The sequence below is a fragment of the Mus musculus genome, chromosome 3 (genome assembly GCF_000001635.26).
Source record: "Mus musculus strain C57BL/6J chromosome 3, GRCm38.p6 C57BL/6J".
Classification (NCBI taxonomy): Eukaryota; Metazoa; Chordata; class Mammalia; order Rodentia; family Muridae; genus Mus; species Mus musculus.
In genome coordinates this window covers 83,124,644-83,149,052 of record NC_000069.6, presented here as the reverse complement: position 1 = coordinate 83,149,052, position 24,409 = coordinate 83,124,644, and the positions used below count along the sequence as shown (strand labels likewise).

The 24,409-nt window shown below is 44.1% G+C and overlaps 2 protein-coding genes across 5 annotated transcripts in view; one reads left to right on the top strand and one right to left on the bottom strand.

Annotated features, from left to right (window-relative positions):
* The window catches only part of Dchs2 (dachsous cadherin related 2), a 236,086-nt gene extending 213,977 nt beyond the window's left edge, over window positions 1–22,109 (bottom strand). For 2 of the 4 annotated variants that reach the window (XM_030252336.1, XM_030252337.1), the window contains exon 1: window positions 19,111–21,530. In XM_030252336.1, coding sequence (XP_030108196.1) covers window positions 19,111–21,105 — 1,995 coding nt within the window. In that variant the 5' untranslated portion in view covers window positions 21,106–21,530. Of the gene's footprint in view, window positions 1–19,110 lie in introns of all 4 variants that reach the window. The other 2 variants (XM_030252335.1, NM_001357165.2) reach the window with 2 other exon arrangements.
* Window positions 19,807–23,777, top strand: Gm10710 (predicted gene 10710). The gene has a single exon (NM_001358023.1). The coding sequence runs from the start codon at window positions 20,967–20,969 to the stop codon at window positions 21,489–21,491; it is 525 nt and encodes a 174-aa protein (NP_001344952.1). The 5' UTR covers window positions 19,807–20,966; the 3' UTR covers window positions 21,492–23,777.
* Window positions 23,778–24,409: the final 632 nt, after the last annotated feature.

Genomic DNA, 24,409 nt, shown 5'->3' with positions numbered 1-24,409 from the left:
ATGTAGATAGATAGATAGATAGATAGATAGATAGATAGATAGATAGATAGATACGTAGATACGTAGATACGTAGATACATAGATACATAGATAGATAGCTATCCAATTAAATACTATTTAGCCACAAAAGGATTTAAATCCTGTCATTTACAAACTGAATATCTTAGTGTTAAGAGAGTAAGCCTGCTACAGAAAAACAAATGACAGCCGACCTCATACATATGTGGAGCCTAAAAAAACTCAACCTTGAAGCTGAGAGGAGATTGGTAGCTCCCAGGCAGGGCTGGGGAGGATGAGGGGTGAGAATTGAGTGACTGAGTGAGTATGTCTGTGGTGCTAAGAGAAGATTCCACGACAGTCAGGAGTTCTGGCATGCTGGTGCACATCATAGTGACTGTAGATAATAATAAACCACACTTCCCAGTAGAAAAGAGGATTTTAAACGCATATACCATAAAAATGCTATTTGAGGAAATGTGTATATTCTACCTGATTTTTTTGAACATTATGCAATGTACAGATGTGCTGAAACATCACACATTGCCACATTAATAGTTTTGTTTTACTTCTTATGCATCCATCAAAAATCACATGTAATTTAAATTTTCAAAAAATTCAGAGCAAGTCAGACTGCAGTGTATCTGCACTCTCTCCACTCTCCACCTCCCACGGAGCACATAACTATTAATAAGTCAATTCATATTCGACTTAAAAGGTTTTGGAGAAGTGCTTCACGGTGCTGGCTTTCCTCCAAACCCAAGCTGAACTGCATCTCCTGTGATTATTCTTTTGTTTTTAAAGTTTTGAATTGATTTATTTCTCAAGCTCAAGAATAGACAGAATCAACTTGAAAGCTAAAATATTGCTGTCTCTGGAAGCATCCAGCCAATATTGTTTATAACAATGAGAGCTGTGCAGAGTTGGAACAAAGGACCACACAGCACATTGTTAACTGGAGACATTTTAAAAAACGAGAACACACTAGTGATGGTTTTGCTAATGGGCAACCTTTGTGGCATCACACTCTGACAACAGCAAAAAGGCCCTGACAAAGACCATCTTTTTTACATGAAATAAAAAGATCTGTCTAGAAATAAATTGCAACTATAACCACCCCGGGGGAGGGGGATATTTACTTTCTCCCTGCCTCAAAAGGCAGACAGCAGCCATTGCAAGGACTGCCCTGGCTATCAGAAGGACACCAGAGCATGCAAGACTTTACAATCACGTTGTGAGACTCCCCCCACCCAGTTCCAGAAGCCACCAACATTCATTAGGAGGACACCCTGCAACAGATTATTTCAACTGATCATTGAACAAATTTTATGATTACTGTGTGCTAGGCAATTTAGGAAGCACTTATCAGTGAGCAGGATAGATAGGTCTCTGCCAGCATCCCAGATAGCTAATCAGAAGCAAGGAAGCAGATGCTGAGCCATTACCTAGGCCAGGAGAGCTGCCAAACAAAGTTACTGCAAACCATGTATACTATGCAGGTGTTTAGAAGAGGGAGAGCGAGCTAGCAGCTGGGGTGGAGGGAGCACCTCCCAGCCAAGGAAACCTTCCTAAGGGAGGGATGTGTGTGTGTATGGTGTGTGAGCATGCACTTGTGTGAGTATAGTGTGTGTGTGTGTGCATGTGTGTGTGTGTGCATGTGTGTGTGTGCGTGCGTGTGCGCATGCATGTGTGTAGTGTGTACACACTTGTGTAAGTATAGTGTGTGTACACACATTTGTGTGAGTACTGTGTGTGTGTGTGGTACTTGGATGGAACTTAGGCACTTTGAGGCATTTTAGGAATGCTTTCTAAGCCCCTAAGAAGCAATAGCTTTGAAGAAATAAGAGTTAGCCAAGGGAGGAGTGTCTGCGGCAAAGGATGGAGACAGCACATTACACAGCAAGGTATGCACCAGCGTGTCTTAATTCGGTTAGCCAGGCCACCAAAACAAAGTTCTATGGCCTAGGAGGCTTTAAGTGGTAGATATTTCCTTTTCCCAGTTCTAGAAGCTGGTAGGCCAAGCTCAAGGTGCCAGCATGTGGTTCTAGTGAGGGATATTTCCCAGTTTATAAACATCTGCCTCCTTGCTGAAGCTTTGCCCAGTGGGAATATCCAACTCTGCCCACTTCCTCTGCTTACACAAAAGAACACTAATTCCTCTTTGTAGGTCCCATACTTATGACCTTATCTAACCCTATTGACCTGCCAAAGCCCTGTGTCCAAATACCATCACATTGGGTAGGAAGTACCTTAACATGTATGAATGTGGTGAATGAATGAAGCAAAGCAAAAGATATTGGGAAGAAAGCACAAGGTGTCTTCAAGATATGGGAGAATGGGAAAGAGTTCCTCAAAATAAGGATAAAGAATGTAGGGTAGATTGGGGTGGGAATTTGAACTAAATTTTACAAGCAGTACAAAGCCATGCAAAGTTTTAAACAAGAGGGAGGATATTAAAGCTGTGGCAGTTTTGAAGGACAGCAATTGTCAAGGAAACTATATTTTGTCTAATATAGGCAGGGGAGCCATCCCCTTACAAACAGTCAAGAAATTTTTGTTTTCTGGAGCCTTGAATTACAAAAGGAGACAGAGCCAAGGGCAAACCATATTTCCTCTCTTTTGTTTGTACTTTAGACAAGGTCTTGTCGTGTAGACCTACTAGCTTCAAATGTGACCATCCTGTCCCAACCTCCTAAATTCTAGGATTAGAAGCATGCATCAATACACCCAGACTGAATCCCTTCTTAGATTAATGCTCCCATGACACATTAGAACTCAGTCTTCATGATTTTCAATAATCTTAGGCAGAACTTTGCACTTAAGCAGAGCTTGCTAAGGACAGATCTTCTTCAATGACCTTGGTGCATAGACTTCCTATGTGGCTCCACGAAAGCCAAATGTGATGGGAAACACTAGCAGCTGGTTCATGGAGCTAGCTCATCTTTCTGCATTTTTCTGAAGGATTATCAACTCTCTAACCAAAATTCTAGAATTATAAATACATGGAGCTATCTGTTATTCTTGGGTAAAACTGAAATAGACCTCTGGTTTAAACCCTTTAGCACCCTCAACCAGTCAGCCTTTGCTGCTATGTGTATGTGTATGTGTTCTCAAGTTCAAAGCATGCTGAATTCATTTGTGGCTTTAGGAGACTACTGAAATAGGCACTGATGGAAACGTTGAATGCAGCCAAGAGAGCACATCTCCTTGGATACTGTCAAACATTAACTGATAAACTGTCCTTCCTGTCGCCTCTCCCTGTTCTGCTGGACACTAGCAGAAGCCATGGAAGGAGGACAGACACAACCATGACAATGCGACCCTGCACAAGAAAGGCAACATAAAAAGACCTCTTGTAAGATGAGTCCAGGAAATAGGTCTGCCAGAGATGAAATATTGTGCTATTGTTTATACATACTGTGAAAGAGCAGTCTTTGTATTATTTTTAATTCATACTTAAAATAATCTGTACTTCAAAGGACAGTAAACAGTGCATAAGCTCAGAATGCTCTCTCTTATGGACAAAAAAAAAAGCCTATTTGAGTATAAACACTAACTTCCTCCAGATTTCTGAATCCAGAAATCGGAGGTATGTACCACATGAGATGTTTCCAAGGAAACAACTTTAAAAGTTAAACTCCATCTTATAGTAAGGCTACACATAATGTTTTATCTCTTCCAAACACATCCACACAATGTCTAGTTCTACAAAGTTTCTTAAAATCAAGATCAAAAGAAATGTGAGAGTAGTCTCAAAAACTAAAATAAGGCTTTTAAAGGTGGTAGACCCCCCCCGCTCCGGATGGAACAAAAGATTTTACTAGCTGTCATCAAAGCCCCATGTGATCTAGAGTGCACTCTGGTCTTCCCTGTCACTGGCCTCATGAGAACAAAGCCACTCCGTCAGTCTTTCTTGCTTTTGCCACACACACGTCCTCAAAGCATCACATAGATGCCCATCTTCTCTCATCTGCAGGTCGTGTCTGATGTAAGCCGCTAATATCATCAATGCAGTACTACCCTGCTAAGAAGGATTATAATCATTTAAAAATAGAAAGTTCAAGTTTCATTTCCTACAAAGAAAGCATACTTTGTAGAGAAAGTCCAAGATATCAAGTATGATATACAACATATAGAAAGAATACTACAAATGTTATATTGATATTTCGTTGCGATAACATTTCTAAGGTTACCTCATTTTAAGTATAAAATGATTCGTTAGGGATGATGTGCAGTTTCACTCCCTGTAAGAAGGAATTCGAATGAGTTTTAATCCAAGTCATTTGTCCAGATAGTCGATTCCTTACAGTAAATGCCATTCTTTTCCCAACTTTAATTCCATGCTCCCAATAGTACACATCAACAAACATTGGTGGAGAGGACTTATGACATACTATCAATGATGTCATCTTTCTTTAAAAGGAAACCCAAAGCACCTCTTCCCTTCACCTCACTTTCAGAATAGCCAGTACAGAATAATGACACAGCCAACCACCATCCTAGGATACCAAAGGTTTTCATGCTCCGTATCTTCACTTTCATCTCAGCAGATGAAGAGCCATGAGGTTAGACCTGTAGCACCTCTTTCTTAGGAAATGTTCTTGGCTTTGGAAAATTAGAGAAGTGCCCAGGTAACAGACAGAGAAGGATCAAATGAGGGACAAGATTGTGTCATTGGCCATTTACAAAAAGGATTGACACTCAAATATTACCAGCGAGGAAGCAGGGATCCACACCAAGGCTTTACTTCAAACCAAGAGAATCAGGATAGCCCTGAAGCTTGTAAGGTTCCTGTCTAACTGCTTGAGGTAAGAGCCAAACTACCTTTGGAACTGAGTCCCCAAGTAAGAGACAAGACTGTGTCATTAGCCCTTTCCATATCTAGACATTAGGGCTTCTTAAAAGAATTGATTTTCTTTCTTCTACTCTCTCTTTTCACCTCTGTTTAACTAAAACTCAACTGAAACTGGACATGATGACCCTTCTTCTTGGGTCTCCCCATGGTCAGAAGTTTCTCTGTGAACCGCCCAAGCATCATCACACATAACCATACACTAATACTACAAAGTAGGTCCTAGTATCGTCCCCATTTTATGGATTTACAAAACCTGAGGCCCACAAAGCTCAGGAACTTGCTCCAGGGCTGCTAAGAGGAGGAGCTGAAGTTTAAGTTGACTTCTGTCCGGCACCCCAGCCCAAGCTTTGGCTCACTAGGATACTCCTCTTCCTTCCAAAGCAAGGACACATGGAAGTAATAGGAAGTAGCAGAGCTCTTCCTCCTCCTCTGCCTTACCTAAAAGCTTTCACACACTTCATCAGCAGGCTAGCTGAGCTATGCATGCTGACAGGAAAATGATAAAAACCTACAATGAAATTAACGACCTGGGCTTTTAAGAAAGAAATTAGAAGAAGAATTACTGAGACAGACACAGTGTTCTGGTGCATAGACAGGACAGGGCTGTAGCCTGAGAGCTATGCCGAATTTTTAAAGTACCAAAGTCATTCAAGCAATAATCAAGAAGTTATTTTCTTCTGCTTGATAGAACACACTATTTCAATGGGCTCAAACTTTATCATATAAATTAGTAAACCAAATGGCTCCTATCAACATATAACATTAAGAAATGAGCAATAGCCAGGCAGTGGTGGCGCACACCTTTAATCCCAGCACTTGGGAGGCAGAGGCAGGCTGATTTCTGAGTTTGAGGCCAGCCTGGTCTACAAAGTGAGTTCCAGGACAGCCAGGGCTACACAGAGAAACCCTGTCTCGAAAAAAACAAAAAAAAAAAAAAAAAAGAAGAAGAAGAAGAAGAAGAAGAAGAAGAAGAAGAAGAAGAAGAAGAAGAAGAAAAGAAGAAGAAGAAGAAGAAGAAGAAGAAGAAGAAGAAGAAGAAGAAGAAGAAGAAGAAGAAGAAGAAGAAGAAGAAGAAGAAGAAGAAGAAATGAGCAGTAATCATTCATATATATATAATTTCAGTCTGTAAAACAAGGTCTCATGTAGCTCAGGCTATCTAAAAACTGCTGGTGCCCAAACCCATCTTCAAAGTTCTGGGTTCCAGGTATGTACTGCCATGGCTTCATATATCACCTTTTCTTGCAGTTTAGCAACTACATTCTCTTCCCAGTTTCTTAACTCCAGCATATGTGAACAAAGACATTCTTGCTCACAGGCTAAACCAGGGTGCTAGGTCTATTTCAACAGACACTAGACACTGAACAGAGAGCACACAGATTTCCAGAACTTTTCTATCAGTGAGAAGGAGTCTTAACATATGACTAGAGCCAAGTAGAAAAAGGGGGGGGGGGCGCAACAAGAAGGAGATGTCTGTCATGACAAGGCACCAAGTTAAGCAGCTGAGACAACAAGGAGAAAAGTACCCACAAACTTAATCTATAAACACTTTCAAACCTGGAAGATGCATTTTACAAGCTAAGAAGAAACATAAATGGAAGTAGTGGCCAAAATAGAGGAAAAAGATGTAATGAATAAGTCATGTCTGAGTAAACAGGAGAAATGAACTGTGCAGTCTGAATTTGGGTGGGTTTGGTTATATACAGAAAAGCCATGTAGTCCTCAGGGACTGGACAGTGCAGAGATTAACACAAGCAAGTTTCCATCTGCAAGGCTCTACTTAGTAGGACACATGATAAGCTGCACAAAGAACAGGTGGTATGCTGAAAGAGAGAGGCTATAGAAGAAAGGTTGGAGTGAACACAAGAGAATTGTCCAATGGAGTTGGGACCCCACTTGGCATCACACAGCTATGATAGAATAGATGGGTCTCATGAGATTACTCCAGCTGTCCTCCACAGCACCCAGTGGCATGGTGTAGTTTATCCGGAGTCATAACATATCTTGTATATAGCTAGACTGGTCCACTACCAGTGACATACATTCAGACACCAAAGAGCAAAAGTTAATTTGGTGAACTGAGGAGTCCCAGTTAGAAAAGAGGACTTATGTACAAGAAGGGAAATTCTAGATTCAAAACGTAAAATTCAGGACCAATAAGATGGCTCGGCAGGTAAAATCGCTGCCCATGCAAAGCCTGAAGACCTGAGTTTGATCCCCAAATATCACAGTGGGAAGAAAGCACCAACTCTGGAAAGTTGCCCTCTCACTCCCAAATATAAGCCTGATGTCACATTCCACAACACACACACACACACACACACACACACACACACACACACACAAATATTTGTTTTTTTAAATAAAACCCAAGTGGATCTAAGGACACACAACTGGGACACTGAGAAAGGAAGACCATGACATGGTGGAGGCCAGTCTGATTTACATATTAAATTCCAGGCCCCATGGCTACATAGCAAAAGTCTGCTTTAAAAAAACAAAATAAACTCAAAGACTAAGGAAACTGAAAGTCGGTAGCCAGAGACTGTGATTGATTGAGATTTAAGAAGTAAAGAAGCTTTAGATTATTCAAGGTTAAACTGGAACCCATGATTCCCCTCCTCCTCCTCTTCCTCTTCCCCCTCCTCCTCCTCTTCCTCCTCTTCTTCCTTCTTCTTTGGAAAGAAAATTTTCATGGTTTCCTTTTTTGTTTCCCTTTCTGAAATTATATAAATTTGCTTATGCAATTTTTTACCATGTTTCTCGTTTTTCCTCTTAGATCTGATAAACTTTGAGTAAAATAGCAGGATCCAAAATCAACATTAAAAATTCAGTAGCTTTTTTTATAGAGCAGTTACAAACTGACCAAGTAAGAAATCAAGAAAAAAAACTCCAATTTACAGTAAAAGACCTCTATAATGAAAACTTTAAAACACTGAGGGCAGAAATGATCTACAGATTCAACACAATCACAATGAAAATCCTAACAACATTCTTCATAGAACTTGAGAAAACCAAACATTCCACATAGAAGGTGAGAAGATCCTGAAGAGCCAATTTAATGTAGCAGGAGATCCAGGCTGGACAGATAACAGCACCTCCTCTCAAAATATACTACAGAGTAACAGAGACAAAAGCAGTATGGTATGGTCACAAAATCAGACCCAATTTAATTGTTTTTAAAAGAAATACAAATGGGCAATACATTTTGGGGGAAACAATCAGTATCCTTAGACATGGGCAAATGAGAACAAAAACTGCTTGGAGCTTCCATCTCACCCCATTCAGGATGGCTGTCACCATGGAAACAGCAAATGCTGTCAAGGATATGGCAAAAGAGCAACCTTTATCCACTGTTGGTAGAAATGTCAACACTGTGGATTCCTATAGCAGTTGTGCAAGAACTGAAAACTAGAACTGCCATAAAAGCTAGATAACCCATCCCTGGGTCTATACCAGAAGGAATTCAAGCCATCTGCCACAAAGATATTTACACATCTGTGCTAATTGCCCTGCTATTCATAATAGCAAAGAGAAGCCTAGACCCCAACAATAGATGAAAAGATGATGTGATAAATACACACAACAGAGTATTATTCAGTCAAAAAAAGGTGAAGTCATGTCATTTGCAGGAAAACATAAGATCATCATGTTAACCATGTTCCCTCATTTGTGAACTCCAGATTTAAATACCAAAATACACATATATTTGTTTTTATATACAAACACAAGACATGAGGGGAGAAGTGAATCTTTGAGGGGGTCTTAAAGGAGGAATTGGTAAAAACAGAGCTGGGTGAGAAAAAATATCAACCCCCATTTTTCTCATATGTAAAATCTACCAAATATGTGAGCATACACATAGCTTTACATAACATACATATACATTTAGAAATATACAGAGAAGACAAGGAAACAGGGAGGTTAATGAGGACCAAATATGGATAAAATTCAATTAGATATATATAGATAGATAGATAGATAGATAGATAGATAGATAGATAGATAGATAGATAGATAGAGATATGTATGTATATGTATATATATACACACACATATATAAATGTATGTTACATAAACAGGAAAATGCCATGATAAAACCCATTTTAGGTAGGCTAACTGAATATCAAATTTCTTTAAAAGACTACATCTCATGGCTTCTCTGACAAGACCAGGCTCCTTCCCAGCTGTTGAGTACCAGGCACTAAATAGATGTCCTCATGTTTGTGACAATGCCCACTGATCTACTTTCACTTTCAAGACATGCTCGTTTTTTATTATTATTAACTTATTCTCTCATGGATTACATCATGACCACAGTTTCCTCTCCTTCTCTCTGCCCCACCTCCTCCACCTCCCTCACCTCCTCTCTCTCTCCATCCACTCCTCTTCCATTTCCCTTCATTTTCATCAAGGGTTTAACTCAATAAGATTCAAATAACCTGGTATTTCCCAAAAAAACATGCATATATTTATGTATTTGTATATATGACCTAGCTAATTTCCCCAATGTGCTATGAAAACATAAATTACTTCTTTCACCATTGCTCATTTTTAATTTATAAGGCCAGGGTCCCATTAGGAGAAGCCTGGTGTTTAGTTGTTAATGAAGTTAATTTATTGTCAGATTTCAATTCTCAGAGAATTAAATCTTACTGATCACAACTTACCAAAGCCTTCATAAGAGAAGATCTCTTTGGAAATGGCTGTCCCTAGGAAAGCACCATGCATTTTTACACACACACACACACACACACACACACACACACACACACACACACACAGGGCTTCAGCCAAAATGGGAAGAACTTACCACAGACTATCAGTAAACATGTGCATACCATGATGGAAGACCTCTGACCTGCTGCCTCAGCTCTAAGTTCCCTAGTTCTAAGCATGCCACTTTCTCCCAAGAAATTTCTATCAATTATCTCCTATCTTTACATTAATGTTTTAAACAAAACTGCACCATTCTGCAGATGAGGAACCGTGGCCAGTAAAGTTAGCAGCGATTGTAAATGGCAGAGGCAGAAGTGGCATCTGAGGGTTATGACTCTAGCTGAAGTTCAGAACCAAAGAGCCCTGCCTGGAAGCAGAACAAAGACTGAGGCCCCCTGTAGGCCAGGATCATGCCTTGACTCTCTGAGAGTGGCTTGGTGCCAGCAGTCCACTTCAGCTGGCAGGGACAACTCTAAAATAAGAAACCTAAGGACTTGTGACCCACCATATCACAGCCTCCACCAGCATTTACAGAACCTGGCTATGTGCCTCTCTGAGAGCTGCATAAGACTTCTGGGCTGCTACTGTCCATCTGGAAAGACCTACTGAGAGGTTTCTTCAGCTTCCTTAGCACAGGTGAGCATGTATAGAGGGAGCTATGACAGATTTCTGAAGGAAGAAACATTTCAGCATCCACTGTCATAGCACAAGGAGCCACTAAAAACCCAAAGCACAGCTTACATTTGCTCCCTTTCCATCTTTCCATGCAAAGAGCAGCAGTTTTGATTAGCACTGATTTTTGCTGTTTCAGATATTTTTAAAAAGCTAATTTTAATTTCATCAAGTTTCTTCATTTCCAAAATTGTGATTTATTACTCTATATTAATAGGTAAGATTCAGGAACAAGGAGATGGCTCATCGGGTCTCACTTGCTATTAAAGCCTTAAGACCTGAGTTCAATCATGGAAACCCAAATAAAGAGTCAGATGCAATGGTCCACGTCTATAATTTCAGCACTCGCTATTGTGAAATGTGAGGTGGATACAGGAGAGTCAGATGAAATCTTGTGGACAGGGCAGCAGCACAGGCAAGAGAGACCATGCCTCAATACAAGGTAGAAGAATTGCCAAGCCTCCCTCTGACCACCACACACATGCAGTGCATGCATTCAGCAATGCTTCCTCACATGCCTGCATGTGCACACACACACACACACACACACACACACACACACACACACACACACGTATATATCATGCATTATGTACTTCCTCTGAGTCAAGAGTTGATCTAAGTACGCATGTATGTAGTGGTTCATTATCCACAAAGCAAGTAGATTAATGCTATCTATGTTTTGTCAACAAGGAAATGAAGCTCACTCCCCAGAACTAGATGGCTAGTAAAGAGACCAGAGATTCAGAGATTAACCCCAGTGTCCATAGCTTCTATCACTGTATGGAATCTCATCACAATCTTCATAGCTATGAACACCGTCATGACTTGTCATTCACCTTGAATCCCAGGGCATAGACGACAAAGCCACGTAGCCAGAGAACCCACAGATTCCACGTTATGCTTCTCCTTTCAGTGCATACTCAAGTGCAGGTGGTCACATTCCATGAGCAGGAAAGGTCATGGTTAGGAGTTGGGTGGGAGAGCGAGGAAGAAGAATGCTATTGAGTTCATCCAGAGAACCTAAAAAAGGTCCTCAGGCAAAGCCAGGGGCACCTACCACACATACCGGTAACTATGACCCTAAGCTGTATAGGCCAGAAAACCAGAGAAGATGATAGTTAGTGTAACATAGACATATTTTGAACATAAGCATATGTGGTTCTCACGGAAACATCTCCCTGTGCTTGTGAGCACGTAGGCAGGAATTACTTAATCCAAGATAATACAAACCTATGCAGTGATAGAAATAAAAGCATTGGAGGTGGTATACACTGAGTAAATGTGTGTGCAGTCAACAATGAGAGTATCTGCCAGTGTCAAGGTGAGAGAGATAAATAATGCAGAACAAGCAGTGCAAAGCAGACCACAAACCCCAAGGAACCAATGATGGAATAAACCTTACAATACATCTGATATACGCGCCAGTTAAACACACAAGGTAAGGAAGGAGAGACCCAGGGCGAGCCACCACCCTCCTGCAGCATCTCCTTTGCTGTGTAGCTTCAGCACGGTTCTCCAGCTAGTTATATAAAGAACATGAGAAAATACAGATGACTTGAATTCGAGTAAGCTGGATTCCATCAAGGTACATAGAATCCATTGTTTTTTACTGACAAACAACTGTAACACACACCACTGAACAAATAACAGAAAGATCAAAGAGCAAGAAGCCACTAAATGAATATGCCTGCAAGCTTACCAGTACACAAGGAAAGACGGGAATCAGAGCCAGGGTGATGGCAAGAGGCAGAAAGGAAAGGAGAGATGACATATAGGAGAAGTTCTGAAGGAAGGTCTTACCAAGAATTGTGGTCAGACCTGGGGGAAATCAAAGTGGTACTGAGATTGTAGAAAGCACCTCTCTGCCTCGCTAAAGTCTCTCATTTCTAAAGTTGGCATGGCTTCTTGATACGAGGCCTCCACGCTGATCCTCGGGCCCCCTTTGTTCAGTTCCTTACCACCCCTAGCCAGGATCACTGCTCAACCCCTGTGACTTCCAAGGCTGGTGAACAATCTTCCCTTTGATCACGCCACCTCCCAGGGTGATGCTCAGCACCAGAGCACAACAGAAGCAAAGCTAACACACACAGAAAACACACACGGGGCCTCTCAACTTTACTAAACACTCAGATTCATTAGAGGGCAACAGTTGCCAAAGAAAACATGAACGAGAAGCAGGATAACAACAGCCTGGTGTTTTCTAACCCCGCCGGAGAGCAACACTCCAGCCTTCCCATTTCCCATGATTCCCCGGGTGGCAGAACTCATCATTAGTGGACGCTGTCCAGGCAACCCCTCCTAAACAGGCTTCTCTGAGGAGACTGTGAGATGTAAACAGCTCTGGTTTGCAATATAAAAACAAGCCCCCCTCCCAATCTATTGACTCCCAGGACACAGCCTTGCTCTCTATCCTTCTAACTTTACCACAGGATGACCACCTTCAAATCACAGCAATCACAAATGCACGAGCATATACCGAAGTGCATGACTGCTTTTATTGAGAGGGTACAGGAACAAAAACGTTTGAAATAATAAAGCAGGTTGATGTGGAGAAGGAACTTAGAAGACACTGTATTATCTTAGAGCAGTGGTTCTCTGCCTATGGATCACAGCCCCTTTTGGTGTAAAAGACAATCTCACACGGGGTCACCCAAGACCATCCTGCATATCAAATATTTAGACTATAATTCATAACAGCAGCAAGCTGACAGATAGGAAGTAGCAACAAAAATAATTTCATGGTTTGGGATCACCACAACACAAGGAACAACATTAAAAGGTCACAGCATTAGAAATGCTGAGAACTGCTGCCTTAGAGGATAGTCAGGAAAGAATTTTTTCATGTTCTTTTTTCGTTTGCTTTTGTCTGATTTTTGCTAAAAGTGCTTGAGTAGATGTGAGTTCTAAAGTAGGTAAGGGAGGGGGGAAGGAAAGCAAGGGAAGCAGGAAAGAAATACATTTAAATTGGGAAATGTTAGGTCTGAGATGCCAAATACATGCAGCGGAGATGCATACCCACCAGATCTCTGTCTCTGTCTCTGTCTCTGTCTCTCTCTCTCTCTCTCTCTCTTTCTCTCTGTCTCTCTCTCTCTCACACACACACACACACACACAGAGACACACACAGACACACACACACACACACACAGACACACACACACACAGACACACACACACACACACGCTCACACACACACACACACACACACACACACACACACACACATCCATGACTCAGAAGCTTATAAGAGACTGATCCTTAGGTGGGGAAAGGGGGCTTCTGGGACATTGAAGACGAGAGTAAGTAAATTTTAAAAAGAGGGTAAAATGAAGACAGATGATTCAGGAAAGTCTCTGCTATCCTGAGTGTGCGGGGACAGATGCATCCAGAAAGGGGGAAGTAGGCAGGCGCAAGTCCAGAACACTCCAGGGGTAGCAAGGTCACAGAAGACTGAAGAGCCCATTGGATGTGGTAGGCAGAATTTAGCACAGTGTCAGAGGAAAGTCAGACCAGGGGGCAATGGGTACCAAGTAGAGGCCAGGAGCCTGACAAGGAAGAGAGACAGAGCACTGGGCCTCAAGCCCCAGAAGACCTGCCTATTGTATTCCCACTATGTCCCCAGCACCAAGATCTGTTCTGCCATGTAAACAGTACTACTCGGTAAATACTCATCTGCTATGCTTTATTTAATGGATGTGACTATCTCAGTTTGGGTTTTAATGCTGTGAAGACACATCATGACAAGGCAACTCTTATAAGGTCAATCTTTAATTGGGGCTGGCTTACAGGTTCATAGGATCAGTCCATTATCATCAAGGTGAGAGCATGGCAGCATCCAGGAAGACATGGTGCTGGAGAAGATGAGTGTTCTATATCTTCATTCAAAGGAAGCCAGGAGAAGACTGGCTCCCACATAACTAAGAGGAGGGTCTCAAAGACCACTCCTCACAGTGACACACTTCCTCTAACAAGGCCACACCTACTCCAACAAGACCACACCTCCTAACAGTGCCACTGCCAAGGCCAAACATATATAAACCATCACACTGTTTGATTAAATAAATGAGTTAGTTAGTGGATGAATTCTCCTGATTCTCCTGGGACTATAAAGTAGTAGTTTTGTGCTCATGCTAGTGTAACGCTGGTATAAGAGCTGTGGGCTGTGGTTAATACTGTTTTAAGATCTGGTTGTAAGTAGAAGCCATGAGCACAGCTCATATTACAGCAGAGGGAGTCTTTTTTTTTTTAGGCTGAGGTTTTGAAGTTTTTGCATTGGTAAACTGAGAAAAAAATACTCTCAGGTTAGGCACCTGAACTTGGTGGTGTCTCAGAGTGAATCCCTCTCTGTCAAAACAACAGCTTTCTGTACTGTGTATCACAGTCCCACGCAGTCCCATAATTCAATGTGGGGATCACAAAACATTTGGCATAAGTCTAAGGTTGCTAAATGTGCAACAGCCACCAAAGGTTACCTGAAAATCCAACATGTAATGAGTCCAGGGAGTCTGTGACAGCAATCACCCGTGTGGCAAGGGCAACGTCACTACAACTCTGGTGGTAAATGCACCTTGCACTGCACCCGGCAGACCCCAGGCAGCACCCACAAATCCTGCCTGAAACACTTCAGCTAGCATTCCAGACTGTTGTGTGCTAGCGGGGCTTTTTGCTGTTCTTACAAAGTTGTCTAGTCTTATAGAAGCATAATGTTTTAATTACAGAAAACAAAGGCTTTTAATATGTTCCTCCCGTCATTCCTTAGCATGAACAAATCGCATTGTTTGGTGTCAGAATGCTTAACTTTAAAAACTGCTGACTACGTTGCTGACTTGACTTTCACATTCAATGGGTTTTGGCTTGAGATTAAGAAAGAATTTCTTTTCTAACTAGCCTAAACATGCTTCTACCATCTTGTGCTCCATTATTTATGCTGTGCAGTATTCTCAGCAATGATTATTATAAGACCAAACCATGGATCAACTCCAAAACACACTAAAGCTATTCTACATACTGCAATATTAAATATGCACCCAAGAGTTAATTCTTTATGTAAAATTAACCAGGCACATTCATCCCCTTATTACGTAAATATGTTTTTTCTTTAATAAATGACAAAAGTATATGTGTAACGATCAATTATTTTATAATGTATTATCAGTAGATGTTTAATTTGTCTACTTATACAACTATATGCCCAGAGCTCATAAAAATTCCTCAGAACAACGAAGCGACCATTGGGAAAGTTTGAGGAGCCTTAATCTAGACCAGAACACTAAGACACTGACAGGAACTCTGGGTAGTATATTATTAAGAAGGGGCTCTCCATAAGGAGGAGGTATGGAGAAAGGAATAAAGGCATTGAGGCAAGGGCCCACAGAGCTGCCATACTCAGCTCTCCAGTACTGTAACAAAATACTCAAGACAAGCAGCTTATGAAGAGAAAGGGTTATTTTGACCCAGTTTTAACCCCACTGTGTGAAAGTCTAAGGCAGATAGTGAGTTCTGGATTATGCAGTAAGCATCTATACTTAACAACTGAAGAAACCGAGGAGAGGGTGAGGGAAAGGAAGAAAGGGAGAATAAAAACACAGAAAGAAAACACCCTGGAGTTTAGGAGGCAGTCGCAGCTAGTTAAGAGCAGCCGTTAGAGTCTAAGGTAAAGGGTCTCAACCACTCTTCAATGGCTATACAGATCCCTGGAATTTCCAGAATTCCAATCAGCACAATTTCATACTGTCTCTAGCAGCACTGGGAAAGCTGGAAAACTGTCAAAGCTGCAGCTTGAGCCCAGATGAGCCTCCGTAATGGATCCAGGACACGTGGAGATGGGAGGGGATAAAGTTATCCCCGGTGGCAGAATACTGTAGTGTTAGAAGCAACTCTACTGATAGGTTCTAATCAAAACAGTCACAGTGAGCCCATATTTTCTCCTGCAAACGAAGCTGTATTTTATTAGTATCATGCCAAGCCCATCAAGCCTCCCAAGTAGAAGCAGTCTTGAGAATTACCCTATCTAACCTTTACCCTATCATGATGTCATAGTTCAAATCTGATGGGACTATCTTTGGACACTGGGCATCTACGGCCCCCTCCATGTCTCAGCCTTTTCTGCAGTATTCCTGAGTCTACATGGCTGATCTCTGGATAATTGGTGGGATTAATCCATCACTGTCAAGGTTTCCTCCACCTTAAGCAGATGATCACCTCTATCCTTTGTGACATCAGACTCTGGTTCAAAAAGATGAAACACTCTTTGGTGGTGTTAGTCACTGACACTTGTGGACTTGTTCATATCAGTCGTGAGGAATGACTGCTTATCAAGCCTCCTATGGATAAATGCAAACTGATGATCAGCTACAGTGGAAACTGCTGCACCACACGTGACATCTTTATAATACCCTGGGCTTCTATGTATACAAATAGGTATGGAGGATAACCATCTATTGATAATGACTCATAAGTAAATTTATTTTAAGGTAGTTGTTTGGCAGATAATTTTAACATGTATTAAAGACAAAACCAATTTTCTCACGTTAATACAATGGGTGTTCTTGTTTAATTTTGCACAGAGAATTTGCCCTGACTGTATGTTTGATACTGCAGGATGTCAAATATATTCAGTGTTTTTCAGAACTGATCCACATTTTGATCTTGTAATCATCAGTATTGAGAATATAGCTTCATAGAAATACACACAACAAAATTGCAGATGTATATCTAAGACCATTGTCATGGTTTGAATATGCTTGGCCCAGGGAGTGGCACTATTTGGAGGTATGGCCTTGTTGGAGGTGTGTCACTGTGGGTGTGGGCTTTAAGGCTTTCACCCTAGCTGCCTGGAAGTCAGTCTTCCACTAGCAGCCTTCATATAAAGATGTAGAACTCTCAGCTCCTTCTCACCGTGCCTGCTTGGATGCTGCCATGCTCTTGCCTTGACGATAATGGACTGAACCTCTGACCCTGTAAGCCAGTCCCAATTAAATATTGTCCTTATAAGAGTTGCCTTGGTCATGGTGTTTGTTCACAGCAGTAAAACCCTAACTAAGACAACCATTTTAGAAATTATTGTAAATTTTCTGCTAACCCCAAGTCAAAATTCATTGGAAAGTCATAATGAAAGTCAACAACTCAGACAGCAACTTTTAAAATCAAACATTCTAATGCAAAACAATCCAATGATATACTAATTTGTTGTCTACATATTAAAGGATAACAGTGGGGAAATGTTAAAAGTACCTGTTTTCTGTAGCTAAAGCAGTATGTTTATAAGAGCAAAAATGGAGATACTAGAAGCCTGTAGTCCCACAACTTGAGAGGTAGAAGCTTACATAGGAAGTTCAAAGCTAACTCTGGCTACAACAGACCCTGAATCTTTGTTAAACAATAATTATATAATAGTATATTATGTAAGATATATGTATTTATATTTATTAAATATGTGTTTGATAAATATATATTGACTAGGTATATATTATATATGCAAATTTTCTATATATAGTAAAAATTAATAAAAATTTAAAAAATAAATACCACAATCCAAATGAGAGTCTCAGACTGAGAGCCGGTGTGTCTGGTGACATTCGCTAGTGCTATGTAATCTGCAAGCACATGCAATACCAAGAACACAAGCTGTGTGCTCAGAAGCAAGACTGCAGTGAAGTCACATGATGTAACACTGATGAGGGGTACCAGGAATCCCTCTGACTCCATGGAAGGTTCATTTTGAATTAATTTTTTATCTTGGGAAATTTAGACACCTTTGATGTTGTTACACTTTTTACAGTCCCCATATTCTCTCATACTACCCCATATGGTCATGACCCACATTTCCAGAAGCTAGAGAAGGGATAAGAGTACTGTTAACTACAAAGCTAAAAAGATATCAGCAACACTGAAAACCCATTTTTACAATATAGAAGCGCCTCGCTTATCTAAGGTTACCAGGAGTGTACTTTATAAAAGCTAAAGCCCAGGCGTTGTAACTGTAAAGCCGGGAGTTCAGAGCAGAGGTCTGAAATCTACACAGACATGGGTGCTAATTAAATCCTAAACTCAGTCCAGCAGCCAGTCAACTTTCACCTCCTTATTTCTTCAGTTTATCCTGGAGGGACTAAGTCAGTCCTGGAAATGTGCTTATCTAACGTCAGGTAAGAATAAGAGAAGCGATAAGGATGGACAGCCTGAAAGTCAGAACACAGCATTCTGATAGCACAGGAGGGATCCCAAGAACTCTCAAGAACACACCCAAGTCAAATAGCAAAGCCCAGGCCCTGGGACAACCACGGTGTACTGAGTGAGTCTCCTCCCGTCCAGCACTGAAGTCCTCACTGGAGGCTCTCAGCCCACAAACGTGATAGCTACAATGACTTGATGTCATCCATAACCTTGGTAAACTCCCAAAGCAGGTGGGAAAGAGAGTAAGAGGGACTTCGGAGGTAGATAGTCACTCAGAAGGGTTTCAATGTTTGAAAAAGAGAAGGCTACCCTGAGTCCTGAGACACCATATAAAGTTCTCAAAAGTGTATGGCATTGCCTACAGCCTGAGATCTGCTTTGGGGCAATGGGTAGTGCCTCCCAACTGGACTTGGGAGAAATCCAATGTGAAGGAAACTGGGGTCCCAGAAGAAAATTCCAAGAAAAACGTATACTGTGATGGAGAAAGGACCTTAGAGATCACAGGGCCAAGACATGACCCAAAGCTTTGGAGATTAGATAATGAGCTCTCTCGCCTCTCACTGGAGGGTCTGCAGAAGGTGTCTTTGCTTCTGCAACGGGGCACAAGCACCTATGTCACATTATCCCAGACACATTTACATCCTCAGCATCCATCCTCGGCCTTGAGCGGGACCCAGAGGCCTGATATCCTCACCTGCAGAAAGCAATGTCCAACTGCAGCATGCTCCGCGAGAGTGACATTATACACCTGCCTCCGGAAAACGGGCTCATTGTCATTCACATCATCCACTGTAATGGTCACCAGACAGGTGGCAGAAAGTGGCGGCTCTCCAAGGTCCTGGGCCACCACTCTCAGCTCCACTGTCTCCTGGACCTCTCTGTCTAGAGCTCGGATGGTGCTGATCAAACCGTTGTCGGGATTGATGCTGAAGGATGGCACACACTCTTCCTCGGGTGACAGAGCCTCAGACTGGCAGGGATCTGAGAGTTGCACTAGCTCATATCGCAGCTTGGCGTGATCAGTGCCCGCCTGGTCAGCATCTAAAGCGCTGACCCAAACCACCGAGGTGCCAGGGACAGCGGCTTCAGACACGGAGGCCCAGTAATGCTCCTGGCTAAAGACAGGTGGCTGGTCATTGAGGTCCGAGACCCAGAGCAACAGCGACTCCTCCGTGCTCAATGGCGGGGACCCTGCATCAGTGGCCACTAGTCTTAACTCGTATAGATCTTGGCTTTCCCTGTCCAAGAGGCCCTCGATGCAAAGGAAAAATACTCCAGGTGGACCACCGGGCCGCAGCGCAAAGACTCCGTTCCCACTTTCCAAGGACAACTTTATACTGCCCGCCCCAAGGAGGCGTGCACCAAGCACCCCTGCAGCCTCCTCTTCTTTCTCTGGGTCACCGTCGGCATCGGACACTGAGACTCGAGCCACGTAGTCGCCTGGGTGGGCGCCCTCAGAGACCTGGACCGCACCTCCCTCGGTGAGGAAGAGCAGGTGGATGGCAGGAGGGTTGTCATTCACGTCCAGCACGTCAATGGACACGCGCACGGTGGCTACCTCTGGCTCGGCGCCCCCGTCGCGGGCCTGGACCACCAACTGGTGCCAGGCCTGCTCCTCCCGGTCTAAAGGTCTTTGCACCCGCACTACGCCGCTCAGCTCCTCCACAGAAAAATAACCCGGATCGCCCAGTGGCCCACCACCTGCGCTCGCCACGGGCACTTGCCGCTCCCGGATACTGTAGCGTACCAAGCCATTGGGGCCCAAGTCGCGATCAGTAGCACGCACGCGACAAACCTCAGAGCCCGGCTGGGCGTCCTCACGTACTGTGGCGCGGTACTCGCCCTGCTCGAAAACTGGCGGGTTGTCGTTCTCATCCAACACACGCAGCTGCACGTGCAGGAGGCCGGTGCGCCGAGGGCTGCCACCGTCCCAAGCTTCAATGTGCAGCTCGTGCGCTGCCGCCGCCTCTCGGTCCAAGCGCCGCAGCAGCACCAAGTCTAAGGGTTCCAGCGGTGATGAGGACACCGGCAGGGAAGGCGACGCCGGTAACCCCGGCGTCCCATAGCGCAATTGGAAGAAGGGTCCTGTGGGATCCTGGGGCATGTCAGAAGCTTGCAGCAAAGTGTAGCCCTGGATGCTGAACAGTCCCGCGTCCGGGTCCTGGGCTCCTGGCAGGCGGAACGCTGTCCCGGGCGGGCTGAGTTCGGACACGTCCAGCTGCAGGGAGTCGCGGGGAAAGCGAGGGGAATGGTCGTTCACGTCGTTGACGCGGATCTCCACCTGTACCACCTCTCCCAACAGCGTGGCGGCCACGAAGCTATAGTGGTCCTGTCGCTCGCGGTCCAGACGCCGAGCGGTGCGGATGATACCAGTGTCCGGGTGCACGTGGAAGTCGTCCAGCAGCGGGGAGTCATCCGAGTCCTCCGAAAGAAAAAAGCCATTCCCATCCTGTTGCTGAGCTGCTGGCAACCCCGCGCGAATGTCACCCACCAGTGTGTCTGGGGGCAGCCCCTCGTCCACCGAGAGGCTGAGGTTGAACACCTGGGCAGATGAGCCCGAGGCTGCCCACAGCCAGGCGTGGACGAAAAGCCGGAGCAGGGAGCTCTGCGCCCCGGCGCCGCGGGGCCGCCCACGGGGTGACCCAGCCGGCTGACGCCCTTCACCCATCCTTCGCCCAGCAGGGCTCATTTCTCCTCCAGCTCTTTAGGAAGAAGGCTCCGGCTAGCTGCCAGCTTGTATTGGGATCTCAGAGCAACCCAGGAGCCTCTTCAGTATTAAGCCAGGGAAGAAAAGACTTTGGCAAACAAACGAAAAGACCCGGGAGTTCCCAAGGTGGCATCTGCAACTGGTGCAGACGTCCTCTGGCCGCAGCTCACGCAGGCGGGGGCGGCTCTAGCTGCCTCTGCCTCCGCGGCCACCTCTCCAGCCTCTGGATGTCTTTAAGGGAGTCCCATCGCTTTTTCTCTCTTCTTCTATTCCTTTTACATCTGTTCCTTGTTCTGCTCGGCTGGCTGTTTCCCCCTGGTAAAGTCAGGTGCATTATTTCTTTTGCCAAAAAGGAGGAAATTATTTAAAGCGCGCACACGGAGAGGAAGGGGATCCGGCCGGGAAGGGGGTGGAGAAAGGGCGGGGAGGCCGAGGGGGCGCGGGGCGGGAGGAACGGTGGGAGGGGCCGCTCGGGCAGCAGACTGCTACAGGGGCGGCCGCTCCCCCACCCACCCCACTCCACCTCCCGCGTCTCCCGGCGCTGGGGACTCCGTGGAGCCCCCTCTGACTGGGCCTCCTACTCCTTAGTCCCCTCCCCGTGCGTGATGCGGCTCGCACCGGGATGAATTCCAACCTGCGAGCCTCGGTTCTGTAGAAGGACTAAAAAACGGCTAGCCGGATGGACACGCAGCCCCAGACAGTGACGCTGATGGGGTTGTCTGGCTTGGCTTTGCGTGCAAAGTGTACTGGGTTAGGGAAGAGGCCAGTAGCTTGCCCCTAAGCTCGCTCTCTCCATCCTCAGAACAGCCCCTGCAGCGAGCCTGCCCATGGCTCCATGTAAGGTGGGGGTTATATGGTCACTTTAAGGAGACAAACTTGTGCTCTCTATTTGGCGAGAGAACCCCACCTCCTCAGCGGAAGGACAGATGGAGTCAAAAGGAGATGCACAGCTGGGGCCAGTTTGACTGTAAAGCAGGGAAGGCGGAACTTGGAGAAAAAAAAAAGAAGAAGAAGAAAGGAGAAAGAAAACTTCCAGAAATCCCGAAAAAATCTGTGACACACATGGCACGCTTTATTATGCCGAGCTACTATTTAGCAGCGTGCTAGTGTCTTGTCACTCCCCTCTGCCACCTGTGATGACAACAATGGATGGAGCTTGCGGACCTTTTTAGGCATCCAGCGCCATCATACCTGCCAGCATATTTTATGATGATGATTTATGTGCGGATTGACCTTGTGGCATAAGCCCCAGCACACGGCTTTACCTCCAGCCCTATGAGAAGAACCTTGCAGGGATCTGATAGCTCTTCCAAAGTAGCTTAGGGTTGAATCCAAAGACAATTCACCTCAGCCTGTGTAGTCTCGGGCTTCTCTCCTGCTATCCACAGCTATAGATGGAAACTGACAAATGGCCTCTAATAAAGTATGCTCCACCAGAGGAGTCTGCTCTCTTGAGAGCGGCCAGCCATATGTAGCAAAAGGTTTCTGCAATTTTGCATTTCAGCCAGAAGGAAGAATTAATTTCCTAGATACTGTTCTGTGCTAGGGGGAGACCAAAAGGCCAGCATACAGTTCCCCAGAAACCCCAGTGAAACGCCTTCTTATATTGAGTGGCCTATGCATGCCATTGCTAATTAGCAGCCACACCAACCTGTACCCCTGAAAAAATAATAATCAAATGATTTTCTTGGCAGTGTTGTATGTAACCAGAGATGCTATTAAAATAATGTCAGCCTCCCTTTTATCGATCAAGTGCCTTTAAGCATTTGGGAGATCAGGCTTGAGCCTTTGGAGTCTTCTTTCCAACTTAATGCAAAGGCATCAGGAGTCTTACAAAGCACCACAACTACTGCCACCACTGGTCCCTTCTGAGGTGGTTCTCCACCAAGCATTCAGACTGTTTCTAAAGCCAACACTAAGCCTTTAACCCCTATTCAGAACCTACATGATAGCTTCTTGTTTCAGACTCCTTCCTAAATTGCCCACCTTGCTCTTCTTCCCTGCTCATTGAAGAATCTTTGAGTTGTTGAGCTTCCCTGTCTAGATCTCTTTTTGCCCCCCCCCCCAAACAGGCTCCTTCTCCTTCAGGTCTCATGTAAGATGCCAACTGAGGGGACATCTCCCTGACTACCCTCCTTCTAGTGGGAGGGTAAACCTAGATCCTCACATTCTATTTCATTCAAAGTGCCTTTAAGTACCTGAGATCAGCTTGTTTGGTTCATCTGCTTGGTCTATTACTCCAATCTTACCCTCTTCATAGACTTAAAGCGCTGCTTTAACCCACTCCCCATGAGAGAGTCTGAGAGAGTGTTTGGTGAATAGTAGATCACTCTTCACTGTATGTATCCAGTGGCTGGAATAACTGATAGGCAGATAAATGGATGAACTTTTAAACTGGAACTTGGAAACCACAACTAAAGAGTAACTGGCCCTGAGGTCCTTCACTGTACTGAGTCCCAGCTTTGCCTTGCTGGTTTTACTCATCCTGTGAATCTCCTTTGAACCTTTTCAGCTTATGTGAAACTATCATCGTCCAATATTTCCTTGGCACTAAGAGAAAAAGCGGATCTTCTTCCTGCACATGGCACTGACACGGACTTTGTTAACAGAGGTTTAGTTTTGAACAAATGGGAAAATAAAGCTTTGGAAACCTGTTTTCCTGTTGGTTTTATTATTGGAACACACACACACACACACACACACACACACACAATCCCAGTAACATCTCAGTAACATCCCTGAATGCTTTGAACAGATTTCTAGACTGAAAGTCCAGTTCTCCAAAGAAAAGGAGAGGGCTTCTTTGGGTAATGTGGTTGCACAGCCCTGAAAGAGACAAGGCAATGTCTGAGCCTTTGAGGGAAAAAATCGTGGTGTGAGTGGCAATCCCCTTTATCTTTGCAGCTGGTGAAACTTCACTTGGCTCTATAAAGTAGGGCAAGTTATTGAGTTTTGCTAAGTTTCTGTTCTCTTAAGTGGGAGCAATACAAGGATGATGGGAACTTTAAGAGAGGCATTCGAGTGGGTTGCATCACCTGATGCTGGCCTGCGGTCTTGTTTTATGTGGGGAAACATTCTAGGAGATGAGTTGTAATCTCAGCTCTCACTTCTCAGGGCCCAGAGTGTCTGAAGGAAGAGGATGTAAAACCCCCACAATGAAGAGCAGAAACTATCACAGCTAGAAAGGCTTGGGCAAATCCTCCCTGGTGTTACAAGGTATCAGTATGGGCTGGCCATCCTGAAAATCACTTCCTCCTTGACTGAAGACAGTTCTTTGCACTGTGAT